Genomic DNA, 21,422 nt, shown 5'->3' with positions numbered 1-21,422 from the left:
AAATAAAATGGCACATTTCGGCTTGTAGTGCCTCAAGCCTAGGAAGATGACACATCAGTCCACTTGCTAGAGTACAATGCAGTTTTAAATTCTCTTGAACTGCTAATGCTGATACACCCGCAACAACAACGGACTATAAGTTTACTTAGTACCCGAAAATTAACCATGTTATTTGAGAAGACGACTCTCCTTGTAGCTAGTACACTAGCCGTTATTTTTTAGTGGCTCAATTACGAGCAAATGTGTACCCCTCATCATCAGTCACTTCTTTATTGAACAATTCCATTTGTCATGTCTATAGCCTCTTCTTGCTCTAAACCAATATAAGCAGTCAAAATTTAGCACGGTTGAGAAACACGCCAATAGAAGTGTCATTATATAACAGAGATTTTGCGCTCGAATCCCACTGAATCGGTAAAATTTCAAATTAAACTGCTGTCATAGATAGCCGCCACAGGCAAGTCTGCCAGGCATATTCCTATGAAAATCTAGCAGTAGCTCACACAACTTCTCTAAGAATCTAACTCGATTTAGTAACACACGTGCTCCTTCGTATTTTACTCCCCCATTATTTGGAAATTAGGCATGCTTGTGTGACTAGTTTTGCGATTGATTAAACAAAACTTATGAATTGGGTAATACAGGGTGTATGAGCAACGTAAAATAGCTTTTATTCATTGCCGTTCACTTGCGCTTATACTTGAAGATGTAAATTAATTATTAAGGCAACACAACATGCGTACACCAAAGGCAAGTCGGTAGACACCGTATTGCATAGGGTGGTAATAAGCATAGAGAAAGCCCTGGAATGTAAGGAATATGCTCTAGGAGTCTTCTCGGACATTGCCGGGGCTTTCAATAATGTTTCTAAATAGGCGATTGTGGATGGCCTTAATTACATTAAAATACATCCAGCCTTAACCATATGGATCGGCTGCATGTTAAATTGCAGCAGATTACCTCACAATGGGGATTTTATGAAGCCACGAACTCAGTGGATAGTGGCACGCCGCAAGTAGGGGTGCTATCACCTATGTTGTGGACGTTGGCCAATAACCAACTGCTCAGGCGATTCGATGAGGGACCCTTAAAATTTACGGCTTATGCAAATAACGTTGCAGCGGTCAAAAATGGAAAGTGCATTCCAACGATTAGCTCTTTGATGGATCGGGCGCTTCGGGATATTCATACCTGGGCATCTAATGTCGGGTTGAAAGTCAAAGCGGATAAGACGGATATGGTCTTGTTTACAAAGAGCTACAAGGTCCCAAATTGGATCAGGCCTAAGTTAGGAGGGCTGACCCTTCAGGAGAAACCTTGCACAAAATATCTAGGAATCATCCTAGACAGTAAGCTGTCGTGGAAGCTCAACGTGGAGGAGAGGACGAAGAAGGCCTCAACGGAACTTTATGCATGTAAAAGTATGCTGGGTGTAAGTGGGGTTATTGCCCTCTCTTTCTCATTGAGCTTTTACAGCGATTGTAAACCCTATTCTATACTATGGAGTTCTTGTTTGTTGGAAAGCCACACAAAAAACAACATACCTCAAACAATTAGAGGGGGTATGCTGGTATGTAGAATACAAATGCTTAGAATTACGGGATCCCTGAAAACAACCCCGACGGCTGCACTGTATGCCATTGTGCACATTCCAACTGTGGTATCAAAAATATACACATAGTGTTAACAACTACAACCAGGCTCAGTGCCTCGGGGCAGCAAGAGTGCCCAAATGCGGACGAGGCGATACACGTGTACACAGATGGTTCCAAAGTAGTGGAAAAAGTAGGGTCTGCGGTATACTATGCTGATCCGGAAATAAACAGCTCCTACAAGCTGCCAGATCATTGTAGCGTTTTCCAAGCGAAAGTATTAGCCGTATCCAAAGCAGTAGAAACACTGGAAGAGAATAGCTGAAACTGCAACCGTGTTAACCTTTATATTGACAGCAAAGCAGCAATTGAGGCAATAATCTCGCATAGCACAGCATCTAAAAGTGTATTAGAGTGTAAGCGGTCTCTGGAAAGAATCAGGGCAGGGAGAAGCATACATCTATATTGGGTCCCAGGACATATGGGAATAGATGGGAATGCAAAAGCAGATGAACTAGCTAAAAAGGGCGCATTCCTTTAAGCTTGCTCCGTAGACGTCCCAACTAGATTGAACGAGATTAAGAGAAGGAGAGCGGTGCACATGATCGACCAAGCGGGAAAGGCGTGGGTTCAAGCGCGGGGCTGTAAAGTGTCGAGGATTATGTGTAGGTCTTAAAACCTTAGGCTAACAATGTTGCTTCTATCATTAAAAAGAGACGACTGTAGACTCATGACGGGTATTCTGACCGGACACTGTTTTCTGGCGTCACATGCCTTTAAATTAGGCTTGAAAATTGGAAGTTTTAAACTCTGTTTATTTTAAATTTTTATTTAATTTTGGAACGGGACTCTTCTGCGTAGATGTACGCAGTTGCATGTGTATTAGTGCAATGTCTTTGTTATTGATATGCTATGACTGTGTTACAACAACACATTCCGTATTTTCTTTTGTATACTCTTCACTCAAATATTTACTTTAGTAAAGTCGCCTCACCTGACTAGCTCATCTAATGTTTACTTTGCGCAAGCTGTCTTAGACTTTTTATAGCTACCACGATTCATAGCTATGTATACATATATGAGAATTTACAAGTGACATTTAGAGCTGCAGACCATAAAAAGGCCCAAGTAATGAAGAGTTTATGTACTTTGAAAAGTTGATAGAAGGGCGACATGCTTGTATTTATTAGAGCTTTGTACCTGTGAAGTGATTTTTTTGATATTGAAAACAGCACGTATATAAGTAAATATGTACATTGGGGTGGTTATCATAAATCTAAGAAATAATTTTTTTCAGTCAGATTCATTCAAACAATGATGACGAAATCAAAAAAATACCACAAATATTTTATTCTCGGATTTAGATTAAGGAATACGGGCCTTTGGTCAAGTTGTGTGAGTATGATGTAATCTTTTACAAAACTTTTTCTCGCAGATTAATGGAGGTATTAGTAAATTGTGTATACAGCTCGGTAGGTATGAAATTGGAAATCTATGCGCTTCCAAATTTCAGGTTTTTTAGTTAGCTCCTTGTTGATCATTTCATCCTAACAATAAAGTTCTCCACCGTTAGTCCTTTTCTTTTTTTTTTGCCTCAAAAGTTACCTTCGGGTAAAATTTGCAAATGGTGGGAGTAGAAATTTTGGAACCTCCTAGTGTTCATATAGTCTTCCTTGTTTTAGAATTTTTTCAAATCTCTTAAGATACCCAAGTCTAAAATATTCAGGTTATGGTACAAATGTCTGAAGGAGATTTTATGACAATTTTAACTACCAAATCCAAGTTAAAAGTAAACCAGACCCGCTAGACTATAAATTTGTTCAGAAACATATCTGGGCGATGATGAAAGAATACTTCATACACAATCGTTAAAACTACACCAGACGATATCTCATATAAATATTGGGAATGGGTAGGAAGGGCCGTATAGGTTTCCAAGATAATGTTATTCTATGAAGTCTCAATCTTGAAAGTTTTAAACTTTAATTACCAATGGACCATTTCCAATTGGTATTACCGTTTAAAGTGTAGGACTGTAAAAAAGCGTTTACATAATTTATAAGGATCACCCAAGCATACTTTAAGATTGGAGAAAAAACACCCTATACGATTTATAGGAGTAACTGAAGTAGCGATAAGGTAATTTGAAAAAAAAAAAAAAAAATGTAGGGCGCGATAACCTCCGAAGAGTTTTTAGACCGAGCTTCTCTTCTTATTTGCGTCGTACTCCTTTCAATTTTTTCTACAAATTGGCGGGACGGGAACAACTTGTTTTTATGCTGAATCCGAACGGCATCTGCAAGGCAGCTTTTCATGGCAGAAATACACTCGGAGTGCTTGCCAAAGACTGCCGAGGTACGACCCCGCCTAGACAAATTTGCTTCTAATTGTAAAAAAAGGTAAATCTAAACATTAAAATAAAAAGCTGAAAATGTTACGGGCTATATTGTTGGATGTTCTGAACAATATTTTCACTATACCAAATGGTGAATATTTTTTGCCCACCCTAATGTATTATGGATGGACATTTATTGAAGTTTTGAGGTATCCGGGTTTGTGGGCTTTGTGTGGCATTTCCGGGATCTTGGGATTTGTTTTGGGATTTGGGTATTATTTATTTGTTTACAAGCATCAGTTTTCTTGTGCCCATCGGCTTCATAAATTGATATAACATACGCCAACCAGGGATGATAAATGGATTTTTTTCTTTTGTACCAAATCATCCAAAAGTACCAAAAGTCTTCGAATGTGAACTCGAACCAAACTAGAGCTATATTCTGCTTCTTTATCCAAAAACTGTTTTTAGTCAGGAAACTTTCTAACAAAAATTAAAGGTAGTATAACAGTGAAATATGATTTATGAAGAAATACCAGCAAAAATAACAAAAGAAGTTTATCGATTCAAGCGTACAATTATGTACATTTATAACAAGTAAGGAAGGCTAAGGCAAAATAAGGGAAAATCACCATGTAGGAAAATGAACCCAGGGTAACCCTGGAATGTGTTTGTATGACATGTGTATCAAATGGAAGTATTAAAGAGTATTTAAAGAGGGAGTGGGCCTTAGTTCTATAGGTGGACGCCTTTTAAAAATATCGCCATAAAGGTGGACCAGGGGTGACTCTAGAATTTGTTTGTACGTTATGGGTATCAAACGAAAGGTGTAAATGAGTATTTTAAAAGGGAGTGGGCTTTAGTTCTATTGGTGGACCAGGGGTGACTCTAGAATGCTTTTGTACGATATGGGTATCAAATTGAAGGAATAAAGGGTTTTAAAAGGGATTGGTGGTAGTTGTATATGTGAAGGCGTTTCGAGATATCGACCAAAATGTGGACCAGGGTGACCCAGAACATCATCGGTCGGGTTCCGCTTATTTATTTATATATATTATACCGCGAATAGTATTCCTGCCAAGATTCCAAGGGCTTTTGATTTCGCCCTGCAGAAATTTTTCATTTTCTTCTACTTAATATGGCAGGTGTCACAACCATTTTACAAAGTTTTTTTCTAAAGTTATATTTTACGTCAATAAACCAATCCAATTAGCATGTCACATCCCTTTTTTCGTATTTCGTATGGAATTATGGCATTTTTTTTTTAATTTTTCCTAATTTTAGAAATCGAAAAAGTGGGCGTGGTCACAGTCGAATTTCGCACATTTTTGATACCAATACAAAGTGAGTTAATATAAGTACGGGAACTGAGTTTAGTAAAGATATATCGATTTTTGCTCAAGTTATCGTGTTAACGGCCGAGCGGAAGGACCGACGGTCGACTGTGTATAAAAACTGGGCGTGGCTTCAACCGATTTCGCCCTTTTTCACAGAAAACAGTTATCGTCCTAGAATCTAAGCCCCTACCAAATTTCACAAGGATTGGTAAATTTTTGTTCGACTTATGGCATTAAAAGTATCCTAGACAAATTAAATGAAAAAGGGCGGAGCCACGCCCATTTTGAAAATTTCTTTTATTTTTGTATTTTGTTGCACCATATCATTGCTGGAGTTGAATGTTGACATAAGTTACTTATATACCGTAAAGGTATTACATTTTTTGTTAAAATTTGACTTAAAAAATTTTTTTTTTAAAAGTGGGCGTGGTCGTTCTCCGATTTTGCTAATTTTCATTAAGCATACATATAGTAATAGTAGTAACGTTCTATCTCGATTCCTTTATACCTGTACAACCAACCGTTATCCAATCAAAGTTAATATACTCTCTGAGCTCTGCTCAACTGAGTATAAAAACATTTCTTTATTGAGTACCAGTAAGGAACATAAAATTAATATTAAAAAAAATAACTTCTGCATTCAATGCAAAAACATTTCGTAAAAACATTTTAGGTACACAAGATTTAGATTCAGGTATAAAAGTTGACAAATTGTCGCCTACATCTATACTAATAACTCATGTTTCAATCACTACATTAACAGTTCTTCTTCTATGAGTTCTTTAAATACATCAAATAGCTTTTTGTCATATATATATTATGACAACTACTGTTAGTTGATTTCATCAAGTCTTTAGTTTTTATTAAATTTGAAACCGTGCTTATTTAAATTCCATTTCTACACTTAGTTTTAATTAAATTTTGTATAGAAAATATCTTTCTACGTTTGTGGATGAATGTGGAAACGACAGTATGCCTTGAATTATTCTACAAATATTGGGAAACATTTGCGCATTTCATTTATTTTTAACTGATCTCAATTCATCCCAAAAGCTGCATATATTTAAATTCTTAATTTTTTTTAAAGATCTCATGCTCTGCTAAAGCTCTAAATTCAGAATTAATTTTATTTATTTTATCAAATGCAGATTTCGGAAACAAGTCCGTAACTAAAGGCGCAATACTATTTGTTTCACCGCTTAAAATACTTTCTGGTGAAAGCTTTGCAGCCCACAACAAAGTTTTATCATTAAATTGACTTTCTTTAATAAAGTACTACAAAGTTGTATATAAAAATTTTCGAAAAGGTTGTTTGATAGAATAATATCAACATTAACACCGCAGTAGACTTCATCTGGGGTTAAGTGATTTTCGTCTGAATCAATATTTAACTTCCAAATAGGACTGGAGTCTAAATAAGATTTGCTTTATAAAATTTTTAATTTGGTAATAAGTAAATGTATGTGAATATATTCAGACTGTATTTATATATTCACATTATTTATTTCATTTAAAATAAAAGAAAGGAATTTAAAATATACTTTATAAATAGGACTTTGAAAATTTTCAGATATAAGATTAACATTTTGATTACTGCTTTTATTTTCACATACGCAAAGATTAAAATCACTACTTGAGGGCATCCCATTGCTCAAGAATTCTATCTATGACTGCATGTCTAGAAAGCCACCTTGTGGGGGCGTACTTTAGGATAACATGCATTTCTGTACCGAAATGTTCTTGAAAACTCTGAAAGTCTGCTCTCCTAAGGGGCTGTTACAAAAATGATAGTTTACGTCTTCTAAAAATTTATCAATTTTGTTGGGAAATACATCACAAGTGACCATTAAAACTAAATTTAAAATGTGACAAACACATCCATTAACATGCAGATTTGGAACAACTTACTTGCAGTCCGATTTTTGCTGCCATCACATACCTCGAAAATGAATTCACATATACGACTAGGAGCCACTCCCTTTTAAAGCCCTCATTAATACCTTTAATTTGATACCCATATCGCACAAACACATTATAGTGTCACCCCTGGTCCACCTTTATGGCGATATCTCGAAAAGGCATCCACCTATAGAACTAAGACCCACTCCCTTTCAAAATACTCATTAACACCTTCCATTTGATACCCATGTAATACAAACACATTCCAGGGTTTCCCTAGGTTCATTTTCCTACCTGACGATTTTCCCTTATTTTGTCCCCAAAGCTCTCAGCTGAGTATGTAATGTTCGGTTACACACGAATTTAGCCTTCCTTACTTGTTTTGTGTTATTTTAGAATTAAACGCAAAATTTTGACGTGGAGTTGGGCGTGTCGAGTGAGATTATAGGGATATAAGTGGTAGATGAGCAAATCGACGATCCAGGTAAAGACGGGAAGCTGCAGGTGAAATTGGTGGGTAATGATGACCCCAAGGTTGCTAGTGGAACCAGTTAAAGGTAGGTCCATTCCGAAATGAACAGTGAAAGGTTGAGCAAGTGATTGAGGTTGAAAAAGTAAATGGTGTGTGGTGAATGGTAAATTACACGACTCTACAAAAAAAAAAAATGTTCTTTGTCCTAAAGTAGATTTCATGATTTTCTGTTTTATTATTAGCAAAAACGAAAAGAAAATACCTTTTTTCGGTATAAAGTTTGCTCTCATAATAGTTTTAGTGACAATACTCATGGCGCTAGAGTGATAGCTAAACAACGATCAGGTGTTTTGTACAGATCTAGAATAACTCAAAATGTTGTCGCGAAAGTGTAAATATGAAGCTGATGCTTTTTGTTATATATGTGGGCAATTTATTAAAGTTCGAGATATAAAATATGAATTAAATGCATCTCTCATCCTCTGTGAAGCATACGAAGCATATTTTAGCTGTCCTGTTTGGAATCAAGACAAGACTTGGGCTCCACATGTTGCTTGTAGTTATTGTAAAAGATGTTTGGAAGGTAAGCAAATTTTATTTCAATACTAAATTAAATAAAGTAGACATATTGATTTCTCGTTCTAAATTTTAGGTTGGTATCGAGGTGAGAAAAGATCTATGAAATTTTTAAACACCAAGAATCTGGCGAGAACCAAAAGGCCACGTTAAAGACTGCTACTTTTCCATTGTGAATCCACGTAAAAGAGGTGAAAATGTAAAACCTATCGAATATCCTGATCTTAAATCTTCTTCTGCTCCAGTCGCGCACGAACTGAAACGACCAGTACCAGAGCCACCGAAAAAATTATCGCACGGAATTGGCTCATCACTTAGATCTTATAAAAGCAATAGCGATAAGGAGTTTTTACCGACACCAGAACAACCAAAACAGCACTTCATCACGACTGAAGATTTTAGTGATTTGATTGGAGATTTAAATTTACCAAAAAGTAAAGCAGAGATTTTAGGCTCTTCTTCGAACAACGTTATCAAGACCAATATAATGAAAACATGATGGGAGACTATATTTGGGGCTTATTGAGGGATAGGTCCTGTGAACATAAAAGAAAAAGTAAAAGTGTACGCTTCTAAATCATTTTCCACTTTTTGGTAAGTTATTTCGATATTAAAACTTAATAAATATGTTTATTTGAATTGTTCCATTTTCAAGTAAATATTAAAACCACAGATTTTGAAAAATTTGGTTCATGCAGTTTCTTAAATAGGAAAGCAAACTTTTTCATGCCATATATTTTTTTTTCGTCAAATTACGACCTAAAGAATTGCAATTTAATGCTTTGAAGTCAAGGTCAAATTTTGTGTTGACCCGTGTTGTGCAATGTTGAATAACTGAATTAATCAAAAGTTACCAGTAAATGCAGACCGGTGGAACTGAGGACCGATAACATTTGAACAATATCATTGTTGGAAAGTCCACTTCACTTTGTTGTTATTGAAACAATATACAATTAGGTCTATTACTGTTATTTGCACAGCTGTATATCAACGATTTAGAGTGTAAGTTTTCCAAGTACTATTTCCCTTAAAAGTGACTTTGTGATGCAGTTTTGTAGAGCAGCAGATACTAAATCGACCAGGCAAAACAGTAACTTCAAATGATGGCTTTTAACAAAGTAAGCAAATTTTGTATTCAGTTTGCTTCCTTTGCTTAAAAAAAAAAATAACAAAAGTTTTTTGGCTTACATGTAAAATTTTTTGTATGTGACTTAGCTTGTTTGCACTCTAAGGAGACGACATAGAAGTAAACATGAAATTAGCAGTGGTAATCTTTTTCCCATTTCGCCAACAAAATACTTACTTTTTTATTTTCGAAAACACAGGCCGACAACAATCGTAAAAGTCTAGGTCCAGAAAAGAGCTAATACATTTCAAAATGTCTTTGGTTCGCTAAGTCTGAAGTCCAAATCATACACTTTTAAAATGAAATCATATCCCTCACAAACACTTTTCAATTTTTCCTGATATGCACTTGTGATATATTGATATCTCCCCCTGATTGCTGTAAGCAAAACCAATATGTGTAGCTCACTTTCAGGCAGACTTTCTTATATTGGCATTAGAGTTGTGTAGTAGATGGGGTGGTCGATATAATTTTTTTAACTTAAGTGCTTCGTTTTACTAGTTTAAGATCATTTTATTTTGAACATACATAGTTTGCTCATACCGATCTCATGCAGTTATTCAGTGAGTAACGCACCTAAAAGTAGACTTCAAAATTTGTGAAAAAATTTGTGTGGAGAAAGTAACGCAAACCTAGTACTACAGTCTAGAGAACAAATATATTTTGCACAAATATAAAAAATATGATATATATTTGATGGTACAAAAAAACTGTTATCGACATCGTTTTTAGCGGACATTTTTGGGTCGGACAGAGTATACATATAAACATTTTTTAGTAGGTCATGAAAAAAACCTTAAAAATCAAAGTCGAAAAAGAGTCAACAAAAAAAAAAAAAAAAAAAAAAAAAAATGAAATTTCGCAGGCTCGAAAATAAATTTTTTGGGTATGCGTAGTGGAACTTTTTTTCCTGCTCCCAAATCCTATTGAAAAGTCGATGGCGCGATATCGGTTAACTTTCGTCCATACAAATCGACCTACCCTAATGTATATCAAATTGCAGCGGAAGCCTTCCAAAAACCAAAACTATATTTTCAAGGAAAATAGTTGCGCTTTCATGTTATTTATTTTGTTGTGTAATAAAAGGAAGTCTTCTTGGCGGAAAAGCGCTGTGAATATAGCACATAATAAAGCTGTGTTTTATATGGAGGAAAAAAATTGTCAAAAATCAAAACGAATTTTTAAAGACCTGTAATTTTTAGTTTATTAGAGGAAAATTGATTGGCCAGCAAAGCTGAATACTCAAAATAATTGAAAAACTCTAAATAGAATGTTGAAAATTTTGGTAAATTTTTTTTCGAAATTATCCGAACATTTACTTGGAGGTGATTGTCATGGTTTCAATTACAAACATCATTAAGGTTTTTTCCTAAATTATTGAAAAAAGAATTGCTCGTTTTTACTGAATTTTTATTTTTGTTTTCCTGCTGTAAATTTGAATGAGCGTAATGAAAAGCTGCTTGTAAAAAATGTAACCTTCAATCAACCTCAATATTGCTACTATCTGGCCACGAAAATAACATAAAAAATTCGGAGTCTTTATGTACGTACATTAGACTGGGTCGATTTATTAACCGATATCGCGCCATCGATTTTTCGATAGGATTTGGGCTCAGGAAAAAAAGTTCCACTACGCATACCCAAAAAAATAATTTGCGAAATTTCATTTTTTTTACTTTTTTTCAGGGACGGAAAATAATAATTTTTTTTTTCGGAGTCGAAAAAGTTCTGGTCAAAAAATTGTCCTAAAATGTTTGAGTTCCCAGGTATCCCTATAGCAATATCATGTCGAATCATGCATCCTTTTTATTTTTCGAACTTTTTCCATAAAAGTCCACATATAAAAGTAAAATCTGTATTTTTAATTTTTTAGTCCGATAGAACTAGTTAAACTCGGATTTTTAAAATAAAAGTCCCGAAATAAAAGTTAAATCCGGACTTTTATTTCGGAACTTTTATTTTAAAAGTACGAGTTTAACTAGTTCTGTTGGACTAAAAAACTAAAAATCCGAAAATAATTTTTATCTTGATCCAAATATATTAAAAGTCCAAAATTATTAGTTTGGCAAGGAATTATATTATAGAAGGAATAACAGTTTCGGCCCCTGCTTTTTTTCGACTTTGGTTTTTAAGATTTTTTACGATTTTTTTCATGACCTAATGACCTACTAAAAAAATTGTCATTTGTTTGTAAAATTTTCATGTATAAAATTTTATTTTTTTTTTCAAAAAACTGTTATCAACAACGTTTTTAGCGGACATTTTTGGGTCGGACAGAGTATACATATGAACATTTTTTTATTAGGTCATGAAAAAAACCTTAAAAATCATAGTCCAAATCCTATCGAAAAATCAATGGCGAGATATCGGTTAACTTTCGTCCATACAAATCGACCCACCCTAATGTACATACAAATGTTCGTAGGAAGTATATTTAAGAGAAGCACTAAGTACAGTGAAGCTATTAACATATATATTTAACTGCTATATGCATTTTACATATAAACACAAATTGGAAAACAAATTGGTTCATAATATAAATAAAATATTGGACTAACTTAATTAAGGCCGGAAATTTTCAAAGGAATATAACAAAAGATGCAACCAATTAGTTCAAAAAATAGTTCCTTAGCTTTGGGGTGGGTACTCGTAATAACTCCAAAAAGTATGCTACACTTTAGCCTATTAATAATATGTTTCTTGATTGGTTTCTTAACTTCGTATATTAAACGACGTAATTACGTGACGAATGGTGAGCACAATAGAGGTTTACGCCGATCACTTTAACGGCTGCGGCGGCGTAGGCTCTGTTATATACCGGCGGCGAGGGCGGCCCGCCGGCGTACGCCGGTGTTCTTACTTTTCTTGATTTTTCTATTTAAAAAAATAATATTTAGGAAAGGTTTTGTTTGTATGTATTTAAGAAAATCAACGTTTTGGCCATTTTTGAAAGATCCTGGGTTTTTGCCTGAAAATCTCGCAGATCGTTCAAAAATTATCAGGAGTAGTTCCTTGCGGAGGGATTGTCCGTCGTTCACTTACTCCAGAGAGGCTTCGAAATTAACCCCGGTCTTTGGAATTGGTACTGCTGCGTCTGCTGAAAAGAAATAGAGATACATAAAATGGTCACACTTTTGCCTGTATATCTCGCGCAAAGCATAGTTTCACCTGGGGTTAACTCCTAATAATCGTCGCGAACACAATTTCTTTAAATCATTTGCGGCTCCTTGGAGGTCACGCACAAGGGCCCTTACGGTTGCTATTAATGGTCTATTAATACTCATGACTCTCGTGGGACAGGGCGCCTCCAGTTTTTTCGGCTGCTTTTAAGAGCTACAATTCCCGATGTGCAAACAGTAGCAATAGCGACCACCAGGCGCTACCACGCCTCCTGCCCTCACACCATATGCCTGCACAGAAGCTATAGGACTGCGACTTCGGACTCATACCTTCGTTGATGTCACTTTCCTAGACGATATAGGTATAGCTCCGAAGACTTTCTAACGGATGTTTATGGTAACTGCTGTTTTCCGGCCTTATGATATAAGAGCTCATTATGGATGATCGCGTAGCTTCAGTTTTCAGACTAGTTCGACTGTTCACTACGTTAGGGTAGTAGCACACACCGTCATTAGTTCGACTGCCTTGGGAAAGCTTTTGCTTCGCCACTTTGAGTGTTCTTCTTGCGAAGGACAAAGCCTCACCTGGTAAATATATGTGCCTACGTATTCACATTTGTAAAAGGAGCCGTAACGTGTAGGTGATATTTAAACTTGTTTGATAGGCTATAATCAATGTGATTCACTTCAAGGAACTAGTTTTGGATAGGGCCGCCAACTTTAGGAAATGTTAAGCCGGGATATTTTGGTGTTGAATGATGAAGTGTGAAAATCAAAATTAACATTTCAGACGCTATTGTATACTTTCGCAAATAAACAACAGATGTTTGAATGTAAGCCAAAGAGATTTTTCAAACTCTCCTCTCACGTAATTATATCCTCAACTGAAGTATGAGCTAAGCATCATTTCAAAGGGGTGTTTATGCCCCTACAACCTACTGAAGGATTTTGCATAACTAATTTCGCTTATTCTTTCAGCCAATCGCAATATAAACTTTTTAAACAAATCGGCACCTTTTTTAACAACTTTTTATAATTTGAAAACATGTTCGCATCGGGTCATTTTATTTGAATTCATTGTTCAGTATTAATTTTTTGAAAAAAAAAAAATGCAAAGTGAGCATATAAATTTATTATATAACTTTTATTTTAGTGTTTCGTTTTAATAACTTGGTGAATTGGGTAATGCAAAGTCCGTCTTAAGCTGACATCGAAAGCACCCGTTTTTTAAAATAGCTTTTAAACAGTTAGAAAGAGTTAAATTTCGCAATTAGTTTCTTATAATTGGCAGTGATGCGCACCCGCTGATACCACTTTCGACCATATCCAACCAATTTTCGACATGAACTATACATGGCCTATACAGTCTTAAATGAGTATAAAATATAGTAACGCGCCGGACGCCGCCGCCCCCGCCGCCACGCAGATATTTTTGATATTCGGCGGCGGCGTGCCAAAAACGACAAAAATCAGCGGCGGCGGCGGGGCGGTTATCGGCGGCGCATATCTCTAGAGCACAATGAGCTACCAGCTGGCATCAAGAATGACTGTTCTGCTGTACTATTTACGATAATTGATTAAGATGCTACGCTCTAGCGTAAGAACAATGGGCAAAACGGGTTGCAAAGATCAAATGAAGATAGAATTGACTTTTCGCGCCTATTTTTCCACTAAAGTCGATTAAAGCGAAAGAGAGGACACTGCCCATGTGCACAACTTTTTCCAAGGAAACCAAGTTAAGGTACAATTTAGCCTACAATTTTTCTGCATTCGTTATTTACTTTTATTTATTTTGGTGCTGGTATATAAATCATTTAAGCTTCATTAGTGAGGTCGTTAATCAAATCAAACAGAAATGAGTCACACAAAATATTGTGCTTAGTACTACATATACTCCTACGTTTACTCTACCCACAATATTTAATTTATCTCTTTCATGTATTGCAGCTTTGATTGCTTTGAAATATCAACTTTAATCAGTAAACTCCTAAAGCAAATAGTTACACCCAATCACAAGTGCACTCGTACAAACATACATACATACATATGTGGGAATGTTTAATAAAAGAAGTTGTTGTGCATTATTTATCTTTTATTGATTGAGAAAATGCGAAAGAGGGAGGCGGCTAATTAAGCAATTTGTTTTTGCTATTATAACTTTTATCAACTGATGTTGACGAAAGTAAATCTCCATCGATGCGTATAATGGTTCATGTGAAGTTTTAATGAAACCACAACTTGATTAATATCTGACATATGCGCCATTTTTTCTGGAGGGAAGACATAATGTCAACGACCTTAACATCAACCATATGAAATGGTCAAAACATAATTTTTCCAAAGAGTTATAATATCAAGGACATTGGTATTAAGATAATGCTGCTTTTCCCAAATAGTCTTAAGGTACACTCTTTTTTCTTAAGTGTCCATAACGTCAGTTATTTTCCGCATTTTATATACCCACCTTCACGTATTAAAATGTTAACAACTGTTGAATTTCAGTTACGTTATATTGCTTTTGGTATATTTTTTTTCATCTCAATGCAACGAAAATTTTTATACCCATCTGTACTTGTACACAAGGTATTATAACTTTGATTGGATAACGGTTGGTTGTGCAGGTATAAAGGAATCGAGATAGATATAGACTTCCATATATCAAAATCATCAGTATAGAAAAAAAAATTTGCTTGAGTCATGTCCGTCCGTCCGTTTACACGATAACTTGAGTAAATATTGAGATATCTTCACCAAATTTGGTACACGAGCTTATCTGGGCCAAGAATAGATTGGTATTGAATATGAGCGAATTCGGATGATAACCACGCTCAATTTTTATATATGTAACATTTTGGAAAAAACAAAAAACCTGTGTGTACTGATATTGAGACTCTTGATAAAAGTTTAAAAAATTTGTTTAAAATAGGCGTGGAACCGCCCACTTGTGATAAAATCAATTTTACAAATATTATTAATCATAAATAAAAGATCATTACACCTATTGTAACAAAATTCGGCAGAGAGGTTACCTTTACTATAAGGAATGCTTTGAAAAAATTAACCAAAACGGTTAAGGACCACGCCCACTTTTATACAAAAGATTTTTAAAAGGGTCGTGGACGAATAAAAATAAAATAAGCTCCATCTTTGCAAAAAAGAGCTTTATATAAATGGTATTTCATTTCCCAATTTATAACAACAAATAGGAAAAACTCCAAATTTAAAAAAATGGGCGTGGCACCGCCCCTTTTATGAGTAAGCAATTTTCTATGTTTCGGGAGCCATAGCTCGAAGAAAAATTTGTTCAGAATAGAACCATATGTATATGTATTATTGCGCAGCCTTGTAACACTATTAAGCACACAAAACAAACACCAACAACATTTTAAGTGTACAGCTGGGTATGTAATGTTCGGTTTCACGCGAACTTAACTTCCTTAATTATTTTTATTTAAAATTTTTGATACGACGCACCGTTTCCAATTTTTTGGCCCCATTGTAGTGAAAAATCGTACAAAAACTGGCGCAATGAGGCCCTCTCTGAGATAAGAAGAACTTGTTCAACCAAAAATTAAGCGAAAATTTGGGTCGATGAGGATTTCTTTGAAATAAGAGCAAATTCGACTACACTTCTAACCAATCCAACAGACGTTTTCGTTTTGTGGTGATCTTTAATTGTTTATATTGTTATGTATGTACCTTTCTTGGAATGGTCACAAGGTCAAACGGAAATATTCTAAGGTAAAATTAATTTAGGTCATAAAGTTAGTTGACCCATGATCGTTTGTTATGGTGATAAGAACAATTGGTCTTACGTAAATTTGAAGTGGACAGAACCTCAATTGACCGTGTAGCGGTTGAGCTGATGAAGAAGCGAAATTTAGAAACATGGCCTCAAGAAATTTATTTGAATATTTAAAAGAAATTTTTTTTTTTGCCTAATTTTCAGGGATCGTAATAGTTATAGTTTTACTATTTATAATTTTTTTTGGAATTTTCTATTTGGAGAGTGGTTTTTTTTTACATTTATACTTATTTTGGAAAATAGTTAGCAATAATTTTTTTTTGGTTTTATTTCGCTCAAATAGAAACTCTTATTTTCCAAGTGAAATAAAAATCTCAAAACATAAATATTGTAACGAATTTAGGGAAATTCCGCTTATTTGAAACCATCTGCTAACGTTCGAGTCGCTAAACTGTTGCATAAGTCACTCCATTCTGTATTGCGAATTGTCTTTATTAGACTACTTTAGGAGTAGTACAACCATATTTCACTTCGCAACTGATAGCGTGCTTAAATGAAACTGATTAATGATTACTCAGTTTGCTCTTATACTCTCCATTGCTTCGTTAGCATATTTCTCCTAAGGTCTAGACTTTTCGCTTTCTAGAACTTTTGTCTCTTCTGCTTGGTTACCATCTGTATACATGTATATTTGTAGTTTAGGTTTACCTTGTGGCCATATGTGGGTGTATGTGTGAGTAACTACTTCGGCTGATGATTACATGTGTTTGTGAGCATCTCTTCGTTGCCTTGTATGTATGTGTGTAAATGATGATTGATTTGTTCATGTACACAAGCAGCCTAGTATTGTCAACGTTCGCCACGAGGTCATTTTCGATATTTATAATAAAACCGAAAAATATCTATCTAACGTTATGAATCTTTTAAATATGGCCTTAATAGGTTAGATTAGGTTACACTGGCCGTTCCATAAAGCACTCACATAGACTGAATTTGTCCATAAATTTCCCAGAATTTGTTCGAAAACCAAACGTAAGAACGCGAATCAGGTGCCAGGACTTATGTCATAGAATAACTTCGTCCTATTGGCAAATACTAGAAGTTTTCGGTACCTGGCAACTCTGCCGCCGCTTATAGCTGGAGCGTTAACCCGGCGAGTGCAGGACACGAGCACAGAACGTGCGATTGTTGCACCCTCCTATACCAAATCAATCCCTTTTCGTTACCTTCTATCCCTATATGACCGGCAATCCAGTACAGATGTATGGTTCAGCCTGAGCGAACTTTTTCAATGCTTCTTTACATTCTTCATTCAGGGCACTTCTTGATGAAGTACTTTGTAAGATTATTGCCTTAATTGCTCCCTGATTATCAATATATATTGTAACGAGTATTGGGGAGCTCCTGATAATTATGCACCTTCTGCTAACGTCCGAATCGCTAAACTGTGGAATAAATAACTCCAATATTCCCTATTGCAAAATAGTATTTATTTAGATTACTTTGGCAGTAGTACAATTATACTTCACTATCACGTACTTCACGAAAGCGTGTTTAAATTAAACTGATTAGTTATTCCTCAGCGTGCGCTGCTTTTGTGCTCTCTTTTGCCTCGTTCGCATATTTCTCCTAAGGTCTAGACTTCTCACGAACATGGAAGAGTTGTATCGCATACATGGTTATTGAGCTGTATGCGTGTGTATATGTGAGTAACAGCTTCTGCTCTTAGCTGATGACTACATAGTGTGTGTGAGATAATTTCTTTGCTTTAAGCTGCTGGTTATGTGCGTGGAATATTCTTTGTAGCCTTATATGTAAATGTGGCTGCTTACTTTAATGTGTACATGCACATAAGTGTGGCTGCTTGCTGTTTTTGTTGTTGTGATTATTTGCTAACAGCATAGTGATGCTAATATTCTCCACAATATATTAACTGCAGCTTAAACACGCTTCCTCAACAGTTTCTGATGCTTTCTTCGCTAAAACCTGGCTAAAACTGCCACCAGAAAAACACTGCAGTGATCTGGCAGCCTCTATGATCTACTTATTTCTAGGTCGACACAGTAAAGAGCAGACCCGATTCCTTCAATTAATTTCCGACCATTATCTGTCTTATTTGGATGTCTCCGTGGTGGGGTGGTAGCGTACCTCACCTACCACACCGAGGACCCTGGGTTTAACTACTGGGCAAAGTAAGATCAAAATTTAGATATGCGTTTTTTCAATAAGAAAAATAAATTCTTTGTAATCGGGGTCGCCATCGGAAGTGACTTGGCGAACACTCCGAGTGTATTTCTGCTATGAAAAGCTTCTCAGGGAAAATTCATCTGCCGTCCGAAGTCGGCATAACACTGGTAGGTCCCGGCCCACCAATTTGTAGGGAAAAACAAAAGAAGCACGATGCAAATTTGAAGAGAAGCTCGTCCTTAATCTCCTCGGTTAGTTGATGAATTTTTTCTCTGTAGCTGCGCACTTTCAGATTTCGGCGCTAAACAAACCTCCCTTCCTTTAAACCACTCGTGCCGGTTGGCGGGATATTACTACCTTGAAAACGTCAAAATAGGTAACATTTTAGGGCAACAAATGTGAAACAGACTCAAACCAAACTCAACCCATTATAATTACAAACATGTCTCTTAAATCTACGTCCCAGTTTTATCCTCACTTTTACTTCCTTACTTGTTGATTATCAACAGCATTGTTAATATTTTCATGTTATTGACTTTCATTTAACTCACCATCACCCGGATCATAGACAGCAGCACGTCCATTAAGCTCATTCACTATTTGGTGCGATGGTATTCCAGATATATCATTCATAGTATAACCCGTCCCCGCAAAAGCTGTCCTCTCCGGATATGTGCCGGTCATTAATTCTGCCATATGCTTGCTATGCGATTTCTCACCCAAGCCCACTTCATTAAGCGCTTGCTGCAAACCGGATGCTGTGTCTGATGAAGAGGATGCTCCTCCGACTGCTGCTGCTGGCAATGCAACATACGCGCTTACATACCAACAATTACAAAGGAGCAGAATCAATGACGCCATGGTCAAGGCGTGAATTGTGAAGGCGTCAAGTTGCATTTGTTTGGCTTGTTTTGGCTTTTTGTTGTTGTAGATAAATTTAACAGCGTGCAATTCTTTTGTCGTTATAATCGCGATATTTTTCACGCTGAATGTTGTTGATATGATTGCGTTGGTGGTCGTTTATTTCACTTTTTTACTCGGGTGCTTGTGGCAAGGATTAGTGCTAATGGTGTTGGTGCTTAAGTTGAAAATTGGGCCTTAAAAATTTCCTGTAAGAATTTATAATGATAATTAAGATTTGTGAGAAAATAAAAGCCATTTAATATCGTCAGAATACATTGTAAGAACAATAATAAGAATTCTATTACGTTATAGCATAATAAGGCAATGGCTTTATTATCTTACTTTTAGGTTGAGCAACTGCTTGTAAATACTTAAGTCGAACATTTATTTACACCTACGACGTTACACTAACATACATATGTACTTATGTATTAATGCTGCTAAAACAAGCACGTCTGATTTTTCTTTATGCTCCTCTTCAGTTATTCGACCAATTCTGTCATATGGGGCACTCGTATGGTGGAAGGCGGTAGCGGTGAAATACATAATTAACATGCTAGGTAAAGCTCAACGATCTGCCTGCGGAGCGATCACGGGGGAAATTAGGTCGTATCCATCGGAGGCTTTCAACGTGATATGCAATTTTCCACCGGTAGATCTCTTTATCAAGGAAACGTCATCTCAAGGGGCCCTAAGGCTTCGGGAGTTGCGCCTTTGGAGGAAGCGTACATATGGGCACGGCCGTATTCTGCTCAATATTAACCAACCCCGCATCTTGTCAAAAACAGACTACAGAAGTCCAAGGACAGTCTTCGACATACACTACACAATTCTCTTCCCCACAAGGAAAGATTGGAAAGATGGGGAGATCACTCAGAAATTCGACATCTCGGTTTCCATGGACGGATCTAAAATGGCTTGCGGATTGGGAACGGTAGTATTTGCAACTGTCCCGCCCACGTCCTTATATATGCGGCTTTCCGACTCGGCAAGCGTGTTTCAAGTTGGGATTTTCGCTATCCAAGAGGCGTGTAAAGCGTTAATGGATATCAATAGTAAGGAGAGTGCCATGATTCTAGCGAGCCGGCAGATCGTTACCCTGATATGGGTGCCGGGCCATCGAAACATACAGGGTAACGATATGGTGGATTAGCTGGCGTGGTGCGGCTCTTGATGTCTCAGGAGCGAAGGAGGCCCTTGCACCCCAGGGACTCATCCAGGGTGGCATATCCCAGCACTGGTTGAGTGAGGCCAACAACAGGTTGAATCGGTTGCGGACCTGTAGAGTTTCCCAGAGCATGTGGCCATTATATGACGAAAAACGAACTATAGCTGTCCTTAAGATGGGACGGGACTGGAACGCAATACCTTCTGTCGCAGCTGAAAGCGTCCGGAGGCGGAGGAAACGGTTGAGCATCTGCTGCGCGAATGCCCAGCACACTGTCGAAGCAGAATAAAGTTTCTTGGAAAGCCTTTTTTCGAAAGCCTTCTAGAACTCAAAGATGTTCGGCCGGGAGAGCTTCTCAAATTTATAAACTCCACGGGATGGATATAGGGGAACGGGTTTCCCTGAGGCGCTTGGAAAATGTTATTAATCTTCTTACAACACCCTTGCATTGGTTAACTCACGAGTTTGTGGTATCAAAACGGCGCATGAGCGCTATATGGAGTCAAGTGGGACTCGCCACTCCAACCAACCAACCAATCTTTATTTGGTTTACGAAAAATTTAGAGGAAAAGAGCTCTTTGGAAATTCTGTTTTTGTTTTTTGTCGTACAGTAATTCATGCAGCATGAAATCTACGTATTGTGGCGAATACTGACATCACTATGCTGTTTGTGAATAATGACAACAACAAAAACAGCAAGCAGCCACACTTATGTACAAGGCAACGAAGAATATTCCACACACATAACCAGCAGCTCGAAGTGTAGAGATATCTCACATACATACATGTAGTCATCAGCTATGAGCGGAAGTTGTTACTCACACATATACACGCATATAGCTAAATAACCAAGTATGAGATACAACTGTTCCATGTTCGTGAAAAGTCTGGAGCTTGGGAAAAATTTGCGAACGAGACAACAGAGAGCACAAAAGCAGCGCAAGCTGAGGAATAACTAATCAG

The 21,422-nt window shown here is 36.6% G+C and overlaps 1 protein-coding gene across 1 annotated transcript in view; it reads right to left on the bottom strand.

Annotated features, from left to right (window-relative positions):
* LOC137242769 (uncharacterized) overlaps positions 1 to 21,422 on the bottom strand; it is a 121,430-nt gene that overhangs the window by 57,732 nt on the left and 42,276 nt on the right. The window contains exon 2 of the mRNA XM_067770022.1: positions 18,940 to 19,497. Within this exon, the coding sequence (XP_067626123.1) occupies positions 18,940 to 19,285 (346 nt within the window). The 5' untranslated portion in view covers positions 19,286 to 19,497. The remainder of the gene's footprint in view (positions 1 to 18,939; positions 19,498 to 21,422) is intronic.

This window comes from Eurosta solidaginis, chromosome 2 (genome assembly GCF_040869045.1).
Source record: "Eurosta solidaginis isolate ZX-2024a chromosome 2, ASM4086904v1, whole genome shotgun sequence".
Classification (NCBI taxonomy): domain Eukaryota; kingdom Metazoa; phylum Arthropoda; class Insecta; order Diptera; family Tephritidae; genus Eurosta; species Eurosta solidaginis.
Note: the sequence above shows the minus strand (reverse complement) of the source record. Positions and strands in the feature narration are given on the sequence as shown.